The sequence below is a fragment of the Artemia sp. Qi Xiang Cuo genome, chromosome 21, assembly GCF_049724085.1.
Source record: "Artemia sp. Qi Xiang Cuo chromosome 21, ASM4972408v1, whole genome shotgun sequence".
NCBI lineage: Eukaryota > Metazoa > Arthropoda > Branchiopoda > Anostraca > Artemiidae > Artemia > Artemia sp. Qi Xiang Cuo.
The window spans coordinates 3,580,443-3,602,233 of NC_142814.1; the positions used below are offsets into that span (position 1 = coordinate 3,580,443).

At 36.4% G+C, this 21,791-nt stretch overlaps 2 protein-coding genes across 3 annotated transcripts in view; both read right to left on the minus strand.

Moving 5' to 3' along the window:
* The window catches only part of LOC148939157 (uncharacterized), a 459,905-nt gene that overhangs the window by 299,855 nt on the left and 138,259 nt on the right, over positions 1–21,791 (minus strand). The window lies entirely within an intron of this gene.
* LOC148939163 (uncharacterized) overlaps positions 1–21,791 on the minus strand; it is a 121,784-nt gene that overhangs the window by 60,257 nt on the left and 39,736 nt on the right. For both annotated transcript variants that reach the window (XR_016143514.1, XM_089106545.1), the window contains exons 5-6: positions 18,440–18,484; positions 2,346–3,767 (exon numbers count right to left, since the gene is read on the minus strand). Coding sequence is in view for 1 of the 2 variants with exons in the window: in XM_089106545.1 (XP_088962671.1) it covers positions 2,346–3,767; positions 18,440–18,484 (1,467 nt within the window). In the remaining variant the exon portion in view is untranslated. The remainder of the gene's footprint in view (positions 1–2,345; positions 3,768–18,439; positions 18,485–21,791) is intronic.

Genomic DNA, 21,791 nt, shown 5'->3' on the forward strand with positions numbered 1-21,791 from the left:
CACTGTCAATTTTTTGAAACGAAACGTTCCAGCCTGGAGGTTTACGTTTCCGAAACAGCGCGATGAAGCGTTTGTCGATAGCTCAGAAGTATTGATGAAATTGCCAGTTGCACACTAATTAGTTGTGCGATATATTGATTCGTAAATTTTTCAATTATGATCTAACAAGGCACAGCCCATAATAGATCTTCATAATTCTATTTATTGAGTTCGTATTTTTTTTTCTCTTTATATGTAACCACAATAGGCTACTATCACTATGTAGGCTAACTCAACTAGTCTCTTCGAAAACGCGGAATTCTTTTACTATCAGGTTTACTGATAGCTCCTTTAATTGCTGCCGCCAATGTTCGTCGTATTTAGCCACCAGTGTTATACAGGTAGGTCACAACGCCACTGGCGTGGTAATATACGGGTGTCACCACTTATTGGAGGAGAAAGCCCCGGCCCCCAATTATAATGTGATTCCCGCGTCTACCACACCGGTTCTGCAAATATCGGGTTTGGTAGTACCCGATTTACAGTATACCCTGTCCCAGGGTATGATAACGCGATCGAGTGGTCAAATGGCCAATTTCTAAAGCCAAGTGTACCCGCCTTGGGTTACGGCTAGAAAATCCCTAACTCTCTCCTTGGAGGTAACAAACCTCCCTGTCAATATAATAATGACGGTACCTCGTAGCCCTATTCCTACCCTGCCTGGGTTACGGAAACTAGTAGACAGTTTGCAGAAAATACCTTACTTGTATTCTTCCAAAAAGGGTCAAAATAATCCCAGATAAATATATCTCCCCGAACGGGGACTAAACGCAGACTAAAAAATATAATAATAATCTTTACAGCACTGTTCATAGGGGTGGACCTTCACTTGGCCGAGCCAATCATCCCAATCCCCATTCAAAACCAATTCTACCTCTTAGCTTTATTTTTCAATGACTTCAAACCAGGAAGTACAAAAATAGAACTTACTTCAAAGCTTACTTATTGCGACGCCTCTAACTTAGCAACGAGAATTTAACCTGTCTTTTAAAATTATACTATAAGCAAATGTAATTAAGAAAACAAAAACAGGTCATTTATCTGAAAGGAAAAGAAACAGGGGTGGAACCCCAACACCTAGGTTATTGGATGGGTAAGTAGGGTTAAGGCCTCGTTCAAGCACTTATCGGTCTTAATTACTAAAGTAGTAAAACTTTTCTTTTTCTTACAGAATAATTACTTTTAAAACATTATAAAGACAACAAATACTGCTAGACATGCATAAATGAATCCCATTTCTGCTCGTTCTAGGTTTCAATATGGTTTTTTACTGTTTTTTAAAGTATTTTTTTTTTCAAAAACTTATTTGAAATAAAATATATTACAAATATTTTCTTTTTTATTTGCAAGATTGAAAAATACAAAGAGAAATGACAATGAAATAAAATTTTGAATTGCTGAGTTTCCAAGAACTAATATCATTATATACTGAATATTCAGTTTATTTTCATTAATTCTTTCCAGTCATCTTGATTATTATAGTGATTTTACAATTATTTGTCGTCGATATTGTGAAAAACAAAAGCATAGTGTTCAAGATACATGCAGTTTTCAATAAAACGCAAATGACGCCACAAGGTTTAGACTTTTACGGTTAGGGAAGGGGAAACAGTGAAGTAGCCAAACTCCTGTTTGTAGTAATTTTTGTTCGAAGTTTGACTTAAACATTCAATTTAATTTTTACTCGTTTAAGATTTATTTATTGTTTCATTAATTCTTTAATAGTAATTTCTGGTCTTTTGAGCTAAAAAAATTACTATCGAAATTTGTTTCTGCTGGTCTTAAGTTTAATATAGCTCTTTACTTTTCTTTTAAAACTTCTTTTTCGGATAGTTTTTTTTTGTAATTAATATTTAAAAAGGTCAGTAAGATGATGTTCGCAAAAAAAGTAGAAGTCTCAGTAACAGTTGCATTATCCTATAATTACAATTATTTGAATCTACACTCTGGTTCCAGATATTATTTTAGTTTACTAGTTGCTGTACAAGCTTGTTACGACTTCACCCTATTTAGTTTTTGTGCAATTCTGAGTTGAAACGCTTTTTTTAAAGCGAGCAGTCGATTGCCTGATTGTGCCCTAAGACTCGAAGCATCAATTTTAAAAACTAAAGTAAAAATACGAGAATTAAAAAAGATGGTAGAAATATGAAAAGGTCTTATAGAGTGGAACGTCAGGTTACATACACTTTGCCTCTGTTCACGAACAAATCTTAATAGGAAAAACATTTTCGAAAAAAGTGTCCATGCAAATGTTGCACACCCTTACCACATGTTTGTAAGCTTAAATAAATAAACCAATAACTTACTTGTTTGAGTTTCTCAGAAACCTCTTCTTTCTCTGTCCTTAAGCTGGAAAGTAATAATTTTGTTTCTGAGAGGTTTTCCAACAACGTTGCCATTTCAGCCGAAGCTCTCCTTTTTTCTTCAAGAGCCAAACTTAAAGTTTCTTTTTTAACTTCTAGTTCATCTTTAAGAACTTCAATTGAAACCTCAGCAGTCTCACGGCTTTTATGATAGTCTTGAATCTTCTGCAGCAAAGCTTCATTAGCGCTGGTTAATTCTTCAATCTTATTTTTAGTCACACACACTTCACTGGAAGTCAGACGAAGAGTCTCTTCTTGCCGATCATACATGGATTTCAAATCATCCAAAGATACTTGTAGGAAAGACGTACTGGAAGTCAAATTTGATACCTCGATTTTCTTTTCTTTTACCTCGGCTTCCAATGCTTTCTTTGAAAGTTCTAACTCTTCCACCTTCTCCTCAAGGTTAATTATTCTGCGGCCACTGAGTTCTGCCACTATTTCAGCACGTTCTGCAATATCTTCAAGATCTTTGAAAGCATTGAAACATAGAGACTTAGTTACTTTCATTTCAGAAAGTAACTGGTGAATCTGATCATTGAGTTGTTCGTCTTTACTGATCATTTCGTTAAGGCTAGACTTTAGAATTTCTCGCTTGTGCTTCTCTGCAATGAGAGCCTGGTCCAGCAATACTGTCTCTTCATTTAGCAGCTTCTTAACCTTTTCAAATTCATCCGCTTTCGATTTTAATTCTAAAAAAGCATTCATTAGTTTTAGACATCCCTCCTTAGTATTCACATCTAGTGCTTCGTCAAACACTGACTCATATAAAGATTGGAAAGAGCTTCTAAACTCTGTCTGAGCTCCCTCCAGAAAAACCACCCTATTGGCTAAATCCCTTTCTCTATTCAACCAATCGGTGTTCTGAATCTCAATCATCTCAAGAAGTGATTGGCGAATTGACTCAGACTCCTTCAACTTTGCTTCCAACTCTGGATGAACTATATCGCTCGTTGGAGGTGTGCTGTTATTCAACGATTGGCTTTCATATTCAGCATTTAATCTCGCTAGTTCAAGCTGGACATAAATCTCATATTCTTCCCATTGACTACGTTTGGAATTAAATTCTTCATTTGTTTTTTCAAGGACGTTCTTCAGTAAATCAATCTCATCCTTGAATGTCTCTTCTTTTTCTTTGATTTTGTTTTCATATGTGATTCTAAGAGATTCGCAGACTGTTTTAGTCTTATCCTCTGTTGTTAAATCAGTCTGAGCCAGGGCTTGTTCAAGTTGAGTGATTCGTTTTTCATATTCAACTCGAATTTCTATAATTGAGTCTTTCAAATGTAATATCTCAGCCTCTCGATTTGCAACAACCGACGATAGCTCTTTATACTTTGACTCGAAATCAGGGCGTCGAAGTGGCTAAAAAAAAAAACAAGGCATATAATAAACAACAATTAAATAATTAGTTAGATACGGCTCAGGATTTCCACTTTTCTAAAGAGAAAGCACTTAGAAAGCGGCCCAGTAATTACACAACGATAGGGGAAGACCCTAAAATCGTTAACATATTGAAGCCACCAGTTTATTTTTCTTCTTAAAACAATCAAAGAGTGTTTTGATTTAGAAAGTTTACTCTTCCTTTTCTTTTAGAGCAATGTCAAAGTTTAAAAAGCAATATATCGACCGAAAAGTCCAAATAAAAGGAAACAAAGAATGTCTGAATGAAATCATTACAATTACAAAACGTGAAAATCCACAGGGTGAAATATGTATGAGTAAACTTAGCACTGTCTGATGTTTAGTATTTTTAAAACTAGCTACAAGTCATTAGGAGTCGCAACTATGACCAGGTTGCTTTTTTGATGTTTGTTTGACTCTTATTGACATTTCTACGTTTATTAGACGCATATGAGACATGACATTTGACTCTATAGAGCATATGACTCTTATTGACATTTCTACGTTTATTAAACGCATATGAAACATGACATTTGACTCTATATTGAGATTTATAGAGCATAGAGCAAATGACTCTATATGCTCATTTTTGAGCATATGACAAAAATGACATTTTTGTCATATAGCATATGACATTTTTGACTCTATAGAGCATATGACTCTTATTGACATTTCTACGTTTATTAGACGCATATGAGACATAAACATTTGACTCTATATTGACAATTTATAGAGCATAGAGCATATGACTATATGCTCATTTTTGAGCATATGACAAAAATGACATTTTTGTCATAGAGTATATGACAATTTTGACTCTATAGAGCGTATGACTCTTATTGACATTTCTACGTTTATTAGACACATATGAGAGAGGCTCCCAAGGCACTGTTTTACTCTATTTCTCTGGCATTATCATTATTCAGGTAGGCTTAGACGGTGACTGTGATAAAGAGCTTGCATTAAATTTCTCGGAATAGGACAGGGAGTTAAACATGCTGTTTTGAGGCCACATTAATTACAGCTAGATAATATAAGATAATATTTATTCAAAAAATGAACTATCACTAGCCTTTGAAGGCCGAATTCGCATTCTGAGTCAAATAACATAAAATAACACACAAAAAAAACAAAAAACAAAACAAATCAAGTCAAAAAAAAAGATCAAAATTCTGAGGTCAGGTAAAAAATAAAAATATGAAGTAAAAAATAAGTTCGAACATGAAATTAAAATAAAAATTTATGAAACACTTGCTACACTGGCAATACAAGAAATTGGTTAGGTACAAATTAGAAACTATTAATTGTGTCAGTTATAGCTAAAGATAAGATAAAGATAAGAAAGTAAAAAAAAGAAACTATTGGGACATTTTATTCAATTTTCCTGTAATAAAGGGGACAAAAGTTTTTTCATATCTCAAAGTAACGCAGTGAATGGGGGACAAAACAGGGATAGGATCAGAAACAGCTCGAGGCGGCCGTAATCTGGATGGGGAGTGACATTTGGGGAAAATACTTGCCGTCCGAGGGTTAGTTATGGCATTTTTTGCAAAACGGAGGCACAAATTATTTCTTCGTCTCTCGAGGGTCTCTAGGTTTGAAATATTTAACAAATACAAATACGGTATCTTGCCCTCTTTAAAAATAATTTTTAGAGCTCTCTTTTGGACATTTTAAATTTTTCGTGTTGCTTCATTAGAGAGGCCAGGGTGCCACACAGGACAAGCGTACTCTAATATGGGACGCACAAAAGAAATGTATACTTGTAGTAAATGTGATTGGGGGCAACTGAATTTATTTAAAAGTTTAAGGAGGGAAAGCGAGGAGTTTGCTTGTCGTAGGATATTATTTATATGGGCATCCCATTTCAAATTAGAAGAAATTGTAACACCAAGGAGTTTAAGAGATGTGACAGAGGTTTCAGGAGGTATAGGAGCAAGAAAAAGGGAGGGGATTTAAGGAAACTTACTGAGACTATTGCGGATTTAGAAGGGTTAACAGTCATGTCAAGGGAAGAGGCCTCACAGGCAATATCTTGGAGTATGCCCATTGGGTTACTAAAGATGTTTTTATGACATATCTCGAAAACTGTCAAGTCATCGACAAATTTCCATCTATTGTCATAAATGGTTGAAAGGCTATTAATCATAAGTGAAAAAAGGAGAGGGCCTAGAATAGTCCCCTGAGGAATGCCATTAAATATAGGGAGATGATCTGAGAAACAATTTAGATATTTAACTGCTTGAGATCTATTAGAAAGAAAATAGGCAACGAGCTTAACAAGGAAAGTTTCAATGTGGAATTCATTTATATGTTTATCTATGAGTAAATTGTGGTTAATCAAATCAAAAGCTTTTTGAAGATCAATGGAAATTAGATTAAGCCAAGTGTTAGGTTTTTCAATTAACTTACCCATGGTATCAACAAGATGGATCAGGTACTGAGAGGCTGACGTGGATTTAAGATTACCAAACAGTCTAAGATCAATTAGGGGGAGAACTCTCATCTTAAGCCAGGCTGCTAGAAAACTGTCAAATAATTTCGAAAAAAATCGAGGTAAGGGTCATAGGACGAATGCCATCAAAACCAGGCTTCCCATTTTTCTTTTTAATTGGGGTAATAAAACCTTGTTTTCAATATTGATGGAATTGTTCAGAGTCGGTAATTCCATTAATCAGGATAGATTGGGGTTTTGCGAGGTAATCACTGAAAGATTTAGTCAGAGGAAGAAGAATATCTAAAGGGTACATACTTGATCGTTTTATTTTTTCAATTTTTTTTTTCAGCATCAAGTGGAGAAATATGTGGGAGTGAAAAAGGAACAGTAATATCTGGAAATTCGTAAGATAGTGGCGGGAGACTCTGGACAATAGAAGCCAAAAACTTATTGAGGTTATTAGCTGTGGTCTTTGGAGGTTCATTTATATTAAAATTTAGTTGTTATTGACTCTTGCCGGTAAGTTTTTTAATTTCGGAGTACCAGTTCTTTGGTTTATCATGGCACAAGTCTTTAATTTTATTTTTATAATAGGCTCGGGCAGCTTTTCTAATTTGACTTTTTAATTCCTTTCTTAACTTATTTGCTTCAGCTAAATTACCCCTCTTAAATAAGCTTATTTTCGTACGAATTAATGTTTTTATGTGATTATTTATGTAAGGTTTATCACTGGAGCACTTTCTGATTTTTTTTTCCGGGAAACATAATGAATAGGAATCAATTAGTTTTTTGTGAAAAATAAAAATTTTGTCATCAAGGTTATTAGAATTATAAAGGTCTGACCAACTTTCACTGGTCAGCCATGATCCAAAAGAAAAAAGTCACTGCGTCACTGAGGGGATGGCAAACCCCAATGGAGGTAGTAAAGGAATGTTCAATGGCTGAGGAGGGAGAAAAAAGAAGACAATAGTGGTAACTGCCTCCTAGTGGTGGCAGTGCTTGCGGGGAGTTGTAATACTTACTAATGTTTGAACAAATAACATCCAGAGAGGTGTTACCTTTTGTTGTAGATATTTTAACCAGTTGTTTAATATTAAGAGAGGTGCAGATAGAGTCTATCCTCAGGTCGTTCGCATCGCCAAGTAAGCAAATACCAGCTTTCGGATACTTTGATAACACAAAGTCAGCACTTATAAGAAATTGTTGAATAAATTTACATTTCTGGTCAATACTTTGGTTAGGGGAATGATAAAAAACGGCGGTTACAATTAAATTGAAAGGGCGGGGAAGTACTTTCGGTCGAAGGCTCAGCCATAGAATTTCATCATAATCTGATAAGTTGGGGGTGGGGATGAGTTTAGGTTGGAGGTTATCTCGGATAAAAAATAATATACCACCCCCTTTTTTCCCGAGAGGGTGATCGGGAGGGCGAAGTTTTATAAACTGAGTATAATTGCTAATTTTTAGGAAATCTGGGTTCTGGGACTGAACGTCTGTCACAGCAATAATATTAATTTTATGAATTTCAGAGATACCCTCGAGTTCGGTAATTTTGTCAAAATTCAGACTCTCAGCATTGGTGAGTAGGAAAGTTGGAAATTTAAACCGATTTGGGTATTGGGATTTTTTTTCAATTCGGGATGGAGTTATTTGGGGTTGAAGCTTATGAGAAGGGGGTTGTGGATAAGGGTGTGGTTTTGAGGCATTATTAAAAGGCGGGACTGGACCGGGCTTGAGAGAAAAGGAGGACATCGAACAAATTATGGGAATATTATTAAGTTGGGATGGAACTACGGTGGAATTCGTCTTACTATTTGAAGTTTTAGAAATTTTGCATGGATGTGTTACCTGTGGAACATTCTGCCTGCTTACTCTTAAACCAGAGTCATACTGGTAGGGTAGCCAGGGGGGATAAAGTGCAAGGGAGGTGAGATAGGTTTCCTGGTGATCTGGGAATAAGTCAAATTGGGAGTGATCTTTATATGGGGGTTGGGGGTGGGGGCAAGATGATGCTGAGGGAGTGAGGTAAGGTGGGGGGTGTCTGAGAGGGGAAGGGTGGGGTTTGTTTCGGCAAATAACGGGTGGAGTCCAGAACCGGTCGGTAACTTCTTGGACGCACGGAGAAGAACGGAGTCGAAAGGAAGGGGTTTTGTGGGAGGAAAATGAATAAGGGGGGGGATGGTCCGAATTGAGTAAAGTGATTGTGGGGGTTGGACTGACTGGGCAGGCGTAAGTACATGGGGCGGAGGATTGTTTCGAGGGATGGGTTTTCGGCATCGCCCTAAAAAATGTTGGTTTTGTGGCCCAGTTTTGTGGAACCTACTACGACTCTTAATGGGCAACTTGATATGATGTTTTGCACAGCCTAAGCATCTTCCACTTGAAAAGCGTTTGCAAATATCAACATGGGGGTATTTGCAAAAATTATTCATACAACGGCTAAAAACATGAAATTTACAAATTTGTAGATATTTACAATTACTAGACATACATTTACTGTCTAAAAAACTAAAGCACACATTCGGTTGATTACACTTAAGATCACTGAACTCATTTTTTTGAATATATGATTGCATTGGGTGATAATTTCCGCTTGTAAGTTCGACATCATTGTCAATCTTTAAAGATGTGTCATTACCACTAGATTTCAAGAATAAATTATCTTCAGTTAAAGCAAGGTCAGAAGGATTAGTTTGCGTAACCTTTTTAATCCCTTGAAAAAACTCTGACGAAGGAAGTTCACTAGCACTTGCTTGATTACATATAGTGACGTTTTCAGATTCAAAGGGTTTTACAGTTTTTACGCAACTTGAAGAATTTGGATAATGCCTATTTGGATTAGAAGTATCAGCTGAAGGAGACACACTGGGCGATGTAGGGGATTTTAATCCATCTACAGCATCAAAAATTGCTAGATGAAAACCGAATTTTAAAATATTGATTTTATTGTCCTGGAAAAGATTACTTTTATGACGTTCAGAAAGATCATATAAACTCTCATAAAGAAATTCAAGATTAGTACTCCATTTCCCGAGATTGACTATTTCATTGTTTTTTTTAGTGTGATCTTCACAGGTATGGGTCTCGAAGACACTATCGATTTCTTTAATGATTGCCAATTCACCTTTACTGGAGCCATGTAGGTGGGGGGAAATTTGGGAATGATGGGCTGTGGTTATTTTTGTAGAATCAATCGATCCATCAGAACTATTGTTGACATTACTCGAAGCAAAAGGTATAGTAGGGGAATTTGTAATACCACTTCGAACGATCATTTCAAGTTGATTTTCGTTGGAGATAGATGAATTTTCTTCATCCAAAATAACGGGGGATTTTTGAGCCTCGATTGGTTGAACCACTTCTGGTTTATTATCGATGGTATTAATCACGTCGTTTTCAACCATCGATGCATGGCATTGAACGCATCACCAATTGGGGTTTTTAAGGCGAATACTTTTTATTATGCCAGCACAAGCAGGATGAAACCAAGCATTGCACTTAGAATACTTAAAAGACCCAGTTACATATTTTTTGTAGCATTTGTTACAAGGATGGGACATTTTAGGCTAAGGAATAAAAACCAGACAGAACTTGAATTGGAAACTATATCTTCAACTAGAACCTGGTCGCCTACGCCAGGATTAGCACTGGTACTTGCTAAAGAAAAGTTCACAAGGCTGATCTCGCGTCTTCACTTAAAAATCACAAGCGTCATTTATTTCAAAACAAAACGTCTTGACAGGTCAAGATCTAATGGAAGACTGAACTGAAAAAGCACAGCTCTATGAAAAGCACAATTGAAAATCAGACTTAAAACCGATTAGGCCAATGATTAAGTAATCAAAGCGAGGCTACATGGTATTTTTTGTAACCGAGTTCAGTGAATTATATTTATGGGATCCGGTTCAGATAGACTAATGGCACTTCCAGCAATCTTGGGGGTGGGGTCAATATCAAAGGTCACATGTTGCCAGATATTTGTCACCACATATTCCATTCGCCAAGCATAAGATACAAAAATTCTCAAAATAAACGTAAAAAAAGGAAACCGAACTCGGAGCGACATGAAGAATCTTTTTATTTTGCTTTATACTTTTCTTTTTGGCCAGATTGATCATTATTATTGATTATTACAGTTGATTATTAAAGTTAGCATGGCACAATTTTGTTTGCAATATGTAAAATGATTTATTCTAAACAATAATCGCCAGATATGGATAAAATTTTTGTTGTCCCTGCCTTACTTGTGCACTTTAAGACCCTTCGAGAGGTGAATGAGCTGAATATTTTGTTTTTAAGGTTTTTACGGGATAACGACTAGGCGACTTTTCTTTTCATGAGCTTTGTGTAGAATTGCCATAGGCGCATACAGATCAACCCTTAGAGAGGCGGGGATCAATGATTTTTGTAGGAGGGGGTAGGTCAAAATTCAAATAATCGCTTTCCAAAGCCATTGTCCTTTAACTTTCCAGGGGGCCCTTGGGGCTAACGTTAGGAAAAGGCGGTAGATTTACTCCCCCTCGCTCTCTATATGCTGTTATGACACCAGGGCTGTCCAATATACATCACACTGGTGAGGAGCAGCTATCAACATATTCTGAAGAGGCCCATAACCTCAAAGATTATTAAAACATTTCATACTATCATATTGCCCAAGTAAAGAATGATGTTAGCACAATGTATTATTTATTATTTTTTGGTTGGTTTTAGAAAAGGGCACTTCGTATCGAAAGAGTTGTCGTAGAAACTTGGAAAAGGGCTCATTGGATTGGAAATTGAAAGGGCTTTGGCCCTTTTTAATAGTTGAAAGTGGTTGGAATGCAACTAACACCCCTTCCACGCCCACCATTACCCGAAACACATCCAATCAAAATTTTAAGATAGCAATTTTGTTCAACGTAGTTGAAAGATCTAGAAATTATGTCTTTGAGGATGACACTCCCCCCAAAGGACTCAGGGCAAGGGTTATAATTTATGCCCTGGGGGCATATAAGGTTTTTATTGAAAGGGTTGTCGTAGGAACTTCAAAAATGGCTGATTCAATTGGAAATTCAAAGGGCTAGTACCCCAATTAATAGTCGAAGATGATTGGAGGGCAACTAACCCTCCTCTCACGACAACCATTTCCAAAAACACAGCCAATCCAAATTTTGAGATAGCCATTTTGTTCAACGTAGTTGAAAGTTCTGAAAATTAGGTCATTGAGGATGACTAAACCCCCACAGCCCTCAGGCCGAGGGTTGTATGTTATGCCCCGGTGGCATATAAGGTTTTTATTGAAAGTGTTGTCGTAAAAACTTCAAAGAGGGCTTATTCGCTTGGAAATTGAAATGGCTAGTGCCCTTTTTAATAGTAGAAAGTGATTAGAGGGCAACTAACCCCCCTCTCACAACCATCATTCCTCCAAACACATGCAATCAATATTTTGAGATAGCCATTTTGTACAACGCAGTTGAAAGTTTAAGAAATTAGGACTTGGAGGATGAAAAACCCCCAAAACCCTCGGGGCGAGGGTTGTAAGTTATGCCCCGGGGGCATCTAAGGTTTTTATTGAAAGCCTTGTCGTAGAAACTTCAAAAAGGGTTAATTAAATTGAAAATTGAAAGGGCTTGTGCCCTTTTTAATAGTCGAAAGTGATTAGAGGGCAACTAACCCCCCTCTCACGCCCATCATTTACTAAAACACATGCAATCAAAATTTTGAGATAGCTATTTTGTTCCACCTATTTGAAACTTCTGAAAATTAGGTCATTGAGAATGGCAAAACCCCCACAGCCCTCAAAGAGATAGTTATAAGTTATGCCCTGGGGGCATATAAGGTTTTTATGGATAGCAGTATCGTATAAACTTCAAAAAAGCCTCATTTGATTGGAAATTGAAAGGGCTAGTGCTCTTTTTAATACTCGAAAGTGAATAGAGGGCAGCTAACCCCCCCCCCCCCTCATGTCCACAATTTTCCCAAACACATTCAATCATAATTTTGAGATAGTCATTTTATTCAACGTAGTTGAAAGTTCTGGAAATGTCGTTGAGGATGACGATTCCCCCACATCCCTCAGGGCAAGGTTGTAACTAATGCCCTGGGGGCACATAAGGTTTTTATTGAAAACGTTGTCGTAGAAACTTCAAAAAGGGCTCATTCACTGGGAAATTCAAAGGGCAAGTGCCCCTTTTAATAGTCAAAAGTGATTGAAGGGCAACTAACCCCCCTCTCACGACCACCATTTACAAAAATACATCCAATCCAAATTTTTAGATAGCCATTTTGTTCAACGTAGTTGAAAGTTCTGAAAATTAGGTCATTGAGGATGACTAAACCCCCACAGCCCTCAGGCCGAGGGTTGTATGTTATGCCCCGGTGGCATATAAGGTTTTTATGGAAAGTGTTGTCGTAAAAACTTCAAAGAGGGCTTATTCGCTTGGAAATTGAAATGGCTAGTGCCCTTTTTAATAGTAGAAAGTGATTAGAGGGCAACTAACCCCCCTCTCACAACCATCATTCCTCCAAACACATGCAATCAATATTTTGAGATAGCCATTTTGTACAACGCAGTTGAAAGTTTAAGAAATTAGGACTTGGAGGATGAAAAACCCCCCACAACCCTCGGGGCGAGGGTTGTAAGTTATGCCCCGGGGGCATCTAAGGTTTTTATTGAAAGCCTTGTCGTAGAAACTTCAAAAAGGGTTCATTAAATTGAAAATTGAAAGGGCTTGTGCCCTTTTTAATAGTCGAAAGTGATTAGAGGGCAACTAACCCCCCTCTCACGCCCACCATTTCCCAAAACTCATGTAATCAAAATTTTGCGATATCCATTTTGTTCAACGCAGTTGACAGTTTTGGAAATTAGGTCTTTGAGGATAATAACCCCCACATACTCCTCAGGGCAAGGGTTGTAAGTTGTGCCCTTGGGGCATATAAGGTTTTTTATAGAAAATGCTTTCGTAAAAACTTCAAAAAGGGCTCATTCGATTGGAAATTGAAAGGGCTGTTGCCCTTTGTAATAATCGAAAGTGATTGGAGGGCAACTAACCCCCCTCTAACGGCCACCATTTCGCCAAACACATTCAATCAAAATTTTGAGATAGCCATTTTGTTCAAGGTAGTTGAAAAGTCCAAAAATTATGCCTTTGAGGATTACACTCTTTCCACAGCCCTCGGGGTAAGGGTTGTAAATTATGTCCTGGGGGCATATAAGGTTTTTTTACAGAAAGCGGTATTATAGATACTTAAAAAAGAGCTCAATCCATTGGAAATTGAGAGAGCTACTGCTCTTCTTGATAGTCGAAAGTGATTGGAGAGTAACTAACCCCCCTCTCACGCCCACAATTTTCCCAGACACATCCAATCAAAATTTTTAGATAACCATTTTGTTCAACGTAGTTTAAAGTTCTGGAAATTAGGTCTTTGAGGATGACAATCCCCCTCCCCCAACCCTCAGGGCAAGGATTGACCTGGGGGCATATAAGGTTTGTATAGACAGTGTTGTCGTAGAAACTTCAAAAAGGGCTCATTCGATTGGAAATTGAAAGGGCTAGTGTCCTTTTTAATAGTCGAAAGTGATTGGAGGGCAACTAACCCCCTCGCTCACGCCCACCATTTTCCCGAACACATTCAATCAAAATTTTGAGACAGCCATATTGTTCAACGTAGTTCAAAGATCCAGAAATTATGTCTTTGAGGATGAAAAACCTCCCACAGCCCCCAGGGCAAAGATTCTAAGTTATGCCCTGGGGCATATAAGGTTTTTATAGAAAGCGTTGACGTAAAAACTTCAAAAAGGGCTCATTCAATTGGGAATTGAGAGGGCTTGTGCCCTTATTAATAGTCAAAAGCGACTGGAGAGCAATGCCCCCCATGCCCATCATTTCCCCAAACAGTTCCGATCAACATTATGGTATAGCCATTTTGCTGAACGTAGTTAAAGGGTATGGAAATTATGTTTTGAGTATGACAATCCCCCCCACAGCCCTCAGGGCTAAGGTTGTAAGATATGCCCTGGGGGTATATAAGGTTTTTATATAATGTGTTGTCGTAGAAACTTCAAAAAGGGCTCATTCAATTGGAAATTGAAAGGGCTAGTACCCTTTTTAATAATCGAAAGTGATTGGAGGGCAACTAACCCCCCTCTTATGCCAAACATTTCTCCACACACAGTGATTGTGACATAAATGTGATTGGGGTATATAAGGTTTTTACAGAATGTGTTGTCATAGAAACTTCAAAATGGGCTCATTCAATTGGGAATTGAGATGGCTAGTGCCCTTATTAATAATCAAAAGTGATCGGAGGGCGAATGCCCTCCCACGCCCATCATTTCCCCAAACACTTCAGATCAACATTTTGATATAGCCAGTTTGTTGAACATAGCTGAAGGGCCCGGAAATTATGTTTTGAGTATGACAACCCTCTCACAGCCCCCAGGGCTAAGATTGTAAGTTGTGCTCTGGGGGCATATAATGTTTTTATAGAAAGTGTTGTCGTAAAAACTTCAAAAAGGGGTTATTGGATTGGAAATTGAGAGGGCTATTGTCCTTTTTAATAGTCAAAAGTAATCGGAGGGAGAATCATCCCCACACCATGCCCATCATTTCCCCAAACATTTCCAGTCAAGATTTTAATATGGTCGTTTTGTTCAACATAGTTGAAAGGTCTGGAAATTATGTCTTTAAGGGTGACAACCCTCCCCTCATAGCCTTCAGGAAAAGTGTCCTAAGTTATGCCCTTGGGGCATATAAGGTTTTCATAGAAAGTGTTGTCGTAGAAGCTTCAAAAAAGGCTCATTCGATTGGAAATTGAGAGGGCTAGTGCCTTTTTTTATTAGTCGAAAGTGATCAGAGGGCAAATCCCCCCCCCCCACCCATGCCCATCATTTCTCCAAACGCTTACAATCAAAATGTTGATATAGCCATTTTGTTCAACGTATCAGAAAGGTCTGGAAATTATGTTTTTGAGGATTAAAAAATCCCCCCAGTCTTCAGGGCAAGGGTTGTAGGTTATGCACTGGGGACATATAAGGATTTTATAGAAAGCGTGGTCATATAAACTTCGGAGGGGGTTCATTGGATTGGTAATCAGACGATCTAGTATTCTTTTTAAGAGTCAAAGTGATCAGAGGGCTGCAACCCCCCCCCCCCCCCCACACACACGTATTGTCCCGAAATGCATCTAATAGAAATTTTGAGATAGCCATTCGATTCAAAAGAGTCTAAATATCATATAACAAGGCTTTTGGGGTTGAAGAATAACCGCAGAGATTAGGGGCAAGGGTTTTAAGTTACGCCAAGGGGGTATTAAAGCCTTTTATGGAAGGGATGGTTGTTTGACTTTAGAAGAGGCTCAGTCTTTTTCCCTGGAAAAGACTATGTCAATATAAAACGAACAGAAATTAATTAAAAAAAACTTTTCCGCAAAAAAAGTTTTTAAGAAAAAAGTAAAAAACTCCATTAAACCAAAAATGGACAAAGATTGAATCAAATAATCTACCAAGCATACTGTAACCACAAATCAGTATCAATAAATAAATGAAACCCAAAACAAACAGAAATTAAAATAAACTACAAAATCCAACTGAGAACGGACAGAATTTGATATGAGTAGATTTCCAAACGCCATGCTTTCTTAAATGCATGATGTAATTTGTACTTTACTGAAAAAATTCTTTTAAATGTTTTCCCTTTTATAACTTTAATCAAAATTAATTAAGTTATCCAAATCCAAACTGTTAATAAATCCAAAATGTTGTTTGGATTTATTTTAAATTGTCATTTTTGATGTTTCCAGTTTAAATGAAACATTAAAATTCCTCAATACCAGAAATGGAAGAAAGGGACGTTCTTGACATAGTTTGTCGTCTTTAAATAGTTATTGAAAGTGTTATGACTGACCCGCATTTTCATTTTTTACAAAATTATATTATAAAATAAATATATAAAATTATATTTTAGGAGTTTTTATTATATATTCTTATCTCAGGAATATGATCTTTAGGCAGATTTTTTCATATTTCATCCTAACTTAACACTAACAAACCATATTTGTGTCACCTCATCCCGATACCACGCCTACCTTACCATTGAACAGTTAATAGCCATAAAGCTACTTCAGTACGACGAATGCCGTACCTAGAGACGGGTATTTGGTATTCTGAAGGCTTGGCCTTGGATCCTCTTAATACATGAAGTTAAATAATAGGGTTAAAAAATCGGCCAAGTCGATACGAAAAATGCTTTGTACGCGATTATAGTGAAAACAACGGCGCTGACTTGGTAGAGAACAATGTGTCCCCCGTACAATTATTTTTATCTTTGGCCTCAAGATTTAGGATGAATACTCGTAGAAAGTTACGACAGGGTCAATCCACCGTAATTTAAAAGCTTTAGTACACTTTTCAGTGGTCCGAATCCTATCGTAGGGAAAACAGCCACTTATTGTGCCCACAGACACATCAGCAGCCTCATATGACATCCAAAGCAAATTTCAAGATTGCCCTTTAGGTCAGAGCAGCGAGAAAGGTTCAATATGTGTGTCTTTGGGGCAGAGCTGGAGTTAGGTTATTTGTCAAGGGGGACAAATGTAGACTTTGCCGCACCATCAATATTTTGAATATTACAGTTTCTGCCCAAAAATATTACAATTTAAGCTTGTTTTGTCGAACCCGGGCGTGCCATCCGGGGCGCTTGTCCCCTCTAGCCCCCTAGAACCGACCCTTCTTCGGGAGAATCGATCTGTGCTGCCACCTGGGCAAGAGCCACAGATTATATGAAGAGCGTAAAGGAGACAGGGGCTTCATAAATAAATTTAAGTAAGAAGATGAGTGTAATATATCTTTTTGAATTCAGGATGACGGAAAGACTTTCGTTCAAGTAATAACAAGAGCCTGAGCATCCTCTAAACTCTCCCAAACAGCATCATAAATATAATGTTGCACCTTTTTCGGCTGGTAATTTTTTGAGGATCGTTAAGGGAATTATCTTAAAAGATCAGGTATTTTTAAGAAATAAAATTACAGTAAGGGTACGTATATCTCAGACACGTTTGACCACGGATGAAGCAATAGCTGCAACCTATTAAGGAACGAACCACAACCCATAGCAGACAAAAATAGAAAAACGGGTTTAAAGAAAAACTGGCAAGTGAAAAAAAAAAAAAATATTTGTAGCTGATTGAGGAATGTTAATTACTTTTTCAATTGGAATAAATCATAAAGTGTTATTTTGAAAACAAACTTATGGGAATTTCGAAAAAAACAAAACCTTTAAGAAATGGGTTCGGGTCGAAACCAAAAATACGTCATTGGAATTCCCAAGACCAAAAACCCAATATGGGAAATTAACAGTTCCCTGGCTTGAACAACAAGGAAAATCACTTTTTTTGCATGGGTAACACCAGGGGCGCAAAATAGGTTGATGCGATAAACTTGCGTTGGGAGTAAGTTTAATTAACGCAAACTTGCGTTAATTAAGTAAATTACACTACTTTAGACTACATTAGGGGGCGCCCCCTCGCCCCCTGGATCCACGACTGGGTAACTCTGGTCTGTCCTTTTTTTTCTTTTGTTTCTCTGCAGCTAGTGGGGCATTGCATCATAGGATTCGATATAGATTCGATAATTGGAAGAATCACTATGTTAATATTCAAATTTCAATTGCAAATTAATATGCAAATTTCATTTTAATTATTCATATACGATGAGCCTAAATCAAAGCTACATTAATTCAGAAACGTTCAGAAATTAAATAAAAAAACAAGTTTTTTTTTAACTGAAAGTAAGGAGCGACATAAAAACTTAAAACGAACAGAGATTATTCCGTATATGGAAGGGGCTGTCCCCTCCTCAACGCCTTGCTCTTTAAGCTAAAGTTTTTATTTTTTTTTTAAAAATAGAGTTGTGAGAAAGGGTCAAACTTTAGCGTAAAGAGCAAGGCGTTGAGGAGGGGACAGTGTCTTCCATATATGTAATAATTTCTTATTTGCAAATAAATAGCCCGAATTATATTACTATATAAAACTGAAGTTTATATGAAGGTAATAGGATTAACCTAACTTCAGTTCTTAGGTGTTTCATTTAATTAACAAGTACCGGGAATGGCTATAGGTCCTAAATTACACTTATATAAAACTTATAAAACAAATAGACGTTTAAATACTAAAAATTAAGCCATAGGTTTTACAAGAAATACAAATTCAACACACTTACCAACGGTGTAGCAAATCCCTCACTGTTGCAGACTTTAGAACGTGACTAGAAATAAAGACAAACCGCTCATAATAATAAACCTTTTTTTAAAAAAAATCACTTTATAAATATGTGCATATACGGCTAATGTCTAGGTGGTAGGCGTGGGCAGGGGTAAGGTGGGGTCGGGAGTTGATGAGTGATGGAGATTGGATTTATTGTTATTTTTCTCCTATATTTTTATTTACAAATTATTTTTATAATATATCATATTACATATAATATTATATATTACAACAATATATTACAAAAGAGAATCATTTGTAACATATAAAGTGTTGGCTATTTATTTTTCTTTGTTTATAATATATTTGATTAATAATTAAGTTATCAGGCAAGTAATTACTTAGACTTCAGCACAACCGCATACCCTCATATATTGTTATCAAGCTCTAAGGTATTGTTTGTTATTTATTTATTTGTGAATGCTAAAATTCTAAACTTGAACTTTATTGACTTATTTTCTTCCTGTTTCTTTTTGCTGGTTTCCCCAGGTTTCTCCCGTCTAATGTTAGGTACTTGTATGATATACGCCCTACTGCTCAAGTTGTTCATTCATTGACGCATTGTAAAACTGGTTTTTTTTTGTTAGTTTCTTTCAGCTTGGCGTGAGTCAAGACAAAGAGAAGTGACAGAATAGATGGAAAATACATAATTTGGGCTATATATTTGCACATTAGGGGGTTGGGTGGAGGTAAAGTATTTGAACAGGGTGAAGTTAGAGAACAATTCTTACTACATAACAAGGCTGTACGCAGAGGGGGGGGGGGGTAGAGGGTTTGACTCCCCCCCCCCGAAATGTTTGCTTGACACCTAAAAACGTACCAAAAATAGATATAAACAATTTTTTTATGCATTTTTTAAGGTTTTTTGTGTAAACCACCCCCCCCCCCAAAAAAAAAAACAATCTGAGTAAAACCCCCTCCGAAAAAAAAATCCTGGGTACGGCCTTGCTATATAATATGCAGAATAATTGTACCTTACACATTAGGCATGCAGACCCGTTACGCTTTACCCCCCCCCCCCACCTAATGTGCAAATATATAGCCCAAATTTGTGTCTGAAGTATTATATTTTTATCTTAATTTGGTAAATTTCATTAGGATTAAGCGTTAGAGATACATATTAAAAGAACATTAGGTAGGGTGTATATCATACAAGTAGGCCTACCTAATGTTATACAAAATACAGTATTTTTACTATAATGCATAACTTTCTCTGTTCTTAGTACACTAGCGCAATTCGTAACCTTGGACAAGTTGACTATTCTTATGCAATAATTTTAATAGTGTATTAGTTATGCTTAATTTTTGCTATCGTACTTCGGCAACCTGATTGCACTGAATTCTCAAGTTTAGATTAATCTGATCCATCATGTTCTCGTGGTTGAATGGTATGATCATGTGCTTGATAAATTGTTCGGCATTAATAAATGAATAAAATGAATGTTCTCACGGGTCTCTGCGCGAGCGACTCCTTCTGTCAGACAAATGAGCTCGTTGGGATAGACCATTGTATATCAACAATATAGCAGTAAGATCACAACTCAGTGATTTTTGGCTACTACATTCTCGGCACGTATAAACAACTCCTCCCATTTAATCTGTCATCAGCGGTCCAGTGAATATTACCCTGGAACATGTATTTTCGCAGAAACTTTCTCAAAATGCCTTTGAAACCAACTCGAGACTTCGAAACCTACTTGTAATTTCTAAACACATTGCTCTACTAATTACCGATTTTTATATATGTATTGGAATAAATTAATTTGAAAATAGATTCTTTAAAATTTAGTGTTACAAAGGTGAAGTCAAGTTTCGCGTTCAAGAGAAATCTGACTTGTCTACCCGTGAAAAAATCGAATGTCGCTTATAATTATGCTTGTTTAAATGTTCTCCGGAACACTTGCATCTTGGTCCGGCTTTGTATAATGGTTGAGATAGGGAATGATCATACTGCATTATATTTATATTAATTTAAAAAACTTTTTCCACAAAATAAGTTTTTTAAGAAAAGTAAAGACCTCTATTAAACCAAAAATGAGCAAAAATAAAATCAAATAATCTATCAAGTGTGAAACTACCACAAATCAGCATCGATAAATAAATGAAACCCAAAACGAACAGAAATTACAATAATTAAATGAGTCAAACTCAAAAATAGCAGAAACTAACAAAATTTGGGCTCAAAACCTCTATGCCTTCCCAAGGCCAGAACAAAATTTGCACTTTACTGAAAAAATACAAATGAATGTGCATTGTCAGTTTAATATACATATACTGATATTTAGTAATCAAAATGTTAAAATTACTTGATTTATTAAAGTTATAAAAGTAAAAACATTTATATTTTTTTCAGTAAAGTGCTAATTTTGTTCTGGCCTTGGGAAGGCATAGGGGTTTTGCGCCCAACTTCTGCAGTTAATTTCTGCTCATTTTGGGTTTGACTCGGGTATTTATTGTAATTTCTGTTCGTTTTGGGTTTCATTTATTTATCGATACTGATTTGTGGTAGTTTCACGCTTGGTAGATTATTTGATTTGATTTTTGCTCATTTTTTGTTTAATGGAGTTCTTTACTTATCTTTGAAAAACTTGTTGTGTGGATAAAGTTTTTTAAATTAATTTCTGTTCGTTTTATATTGACATAGTCTTTTCAGCTAAAAAGAAAACAATACTTCAAATCTATTAGTTTTTTAAGAATATATAGTTTGGCCTGCTATTTATATGTTGAGAAAAATTTTCGGCAATTCTTAACAACATACACTCTTTCAAAAATCTGGACACAAATAGTACTGTTTAATTTAGTTTCATAACTCCTCTAGTTGACCTGAAATGGAAAACTTGATACCATTCGAAAAAAAAATCTGTTTACTTTCTTTGATAGCTTGTATACACTTACACTATTTTGATTTGGTTAAATTTTAAGAGCAGAAATGGAAGGATTGGCATGGGAGGGTGGGAGTGGAAGGGGGGATAGGTTACCCTCAAATCACTTTCGACTATTAAAAAGGGCATCAGCCCTTTCGATTTTCAATCGAGCAGAACTCAAAACGAGCAGAAATTAACATAAGTTGGGCGCAAAACCCCTATGCCTTTCCAAGGCCAGACCAAAATTTGCAGTTTACTGAAAAAATACAAATGAATGGGCATTGTCAGTTTAATATACATATACTGATATTTAGTAATCAATATGTTAAAATTATTTGATTTATTAAAGTTATAAAAGTAAAAACATTTATATATTTTTTCAGTAAAGTAATAATTTCATTCTGGCCTTGGGAAGGCATAGGGGTTTTGCGCCCAACTTCTGCA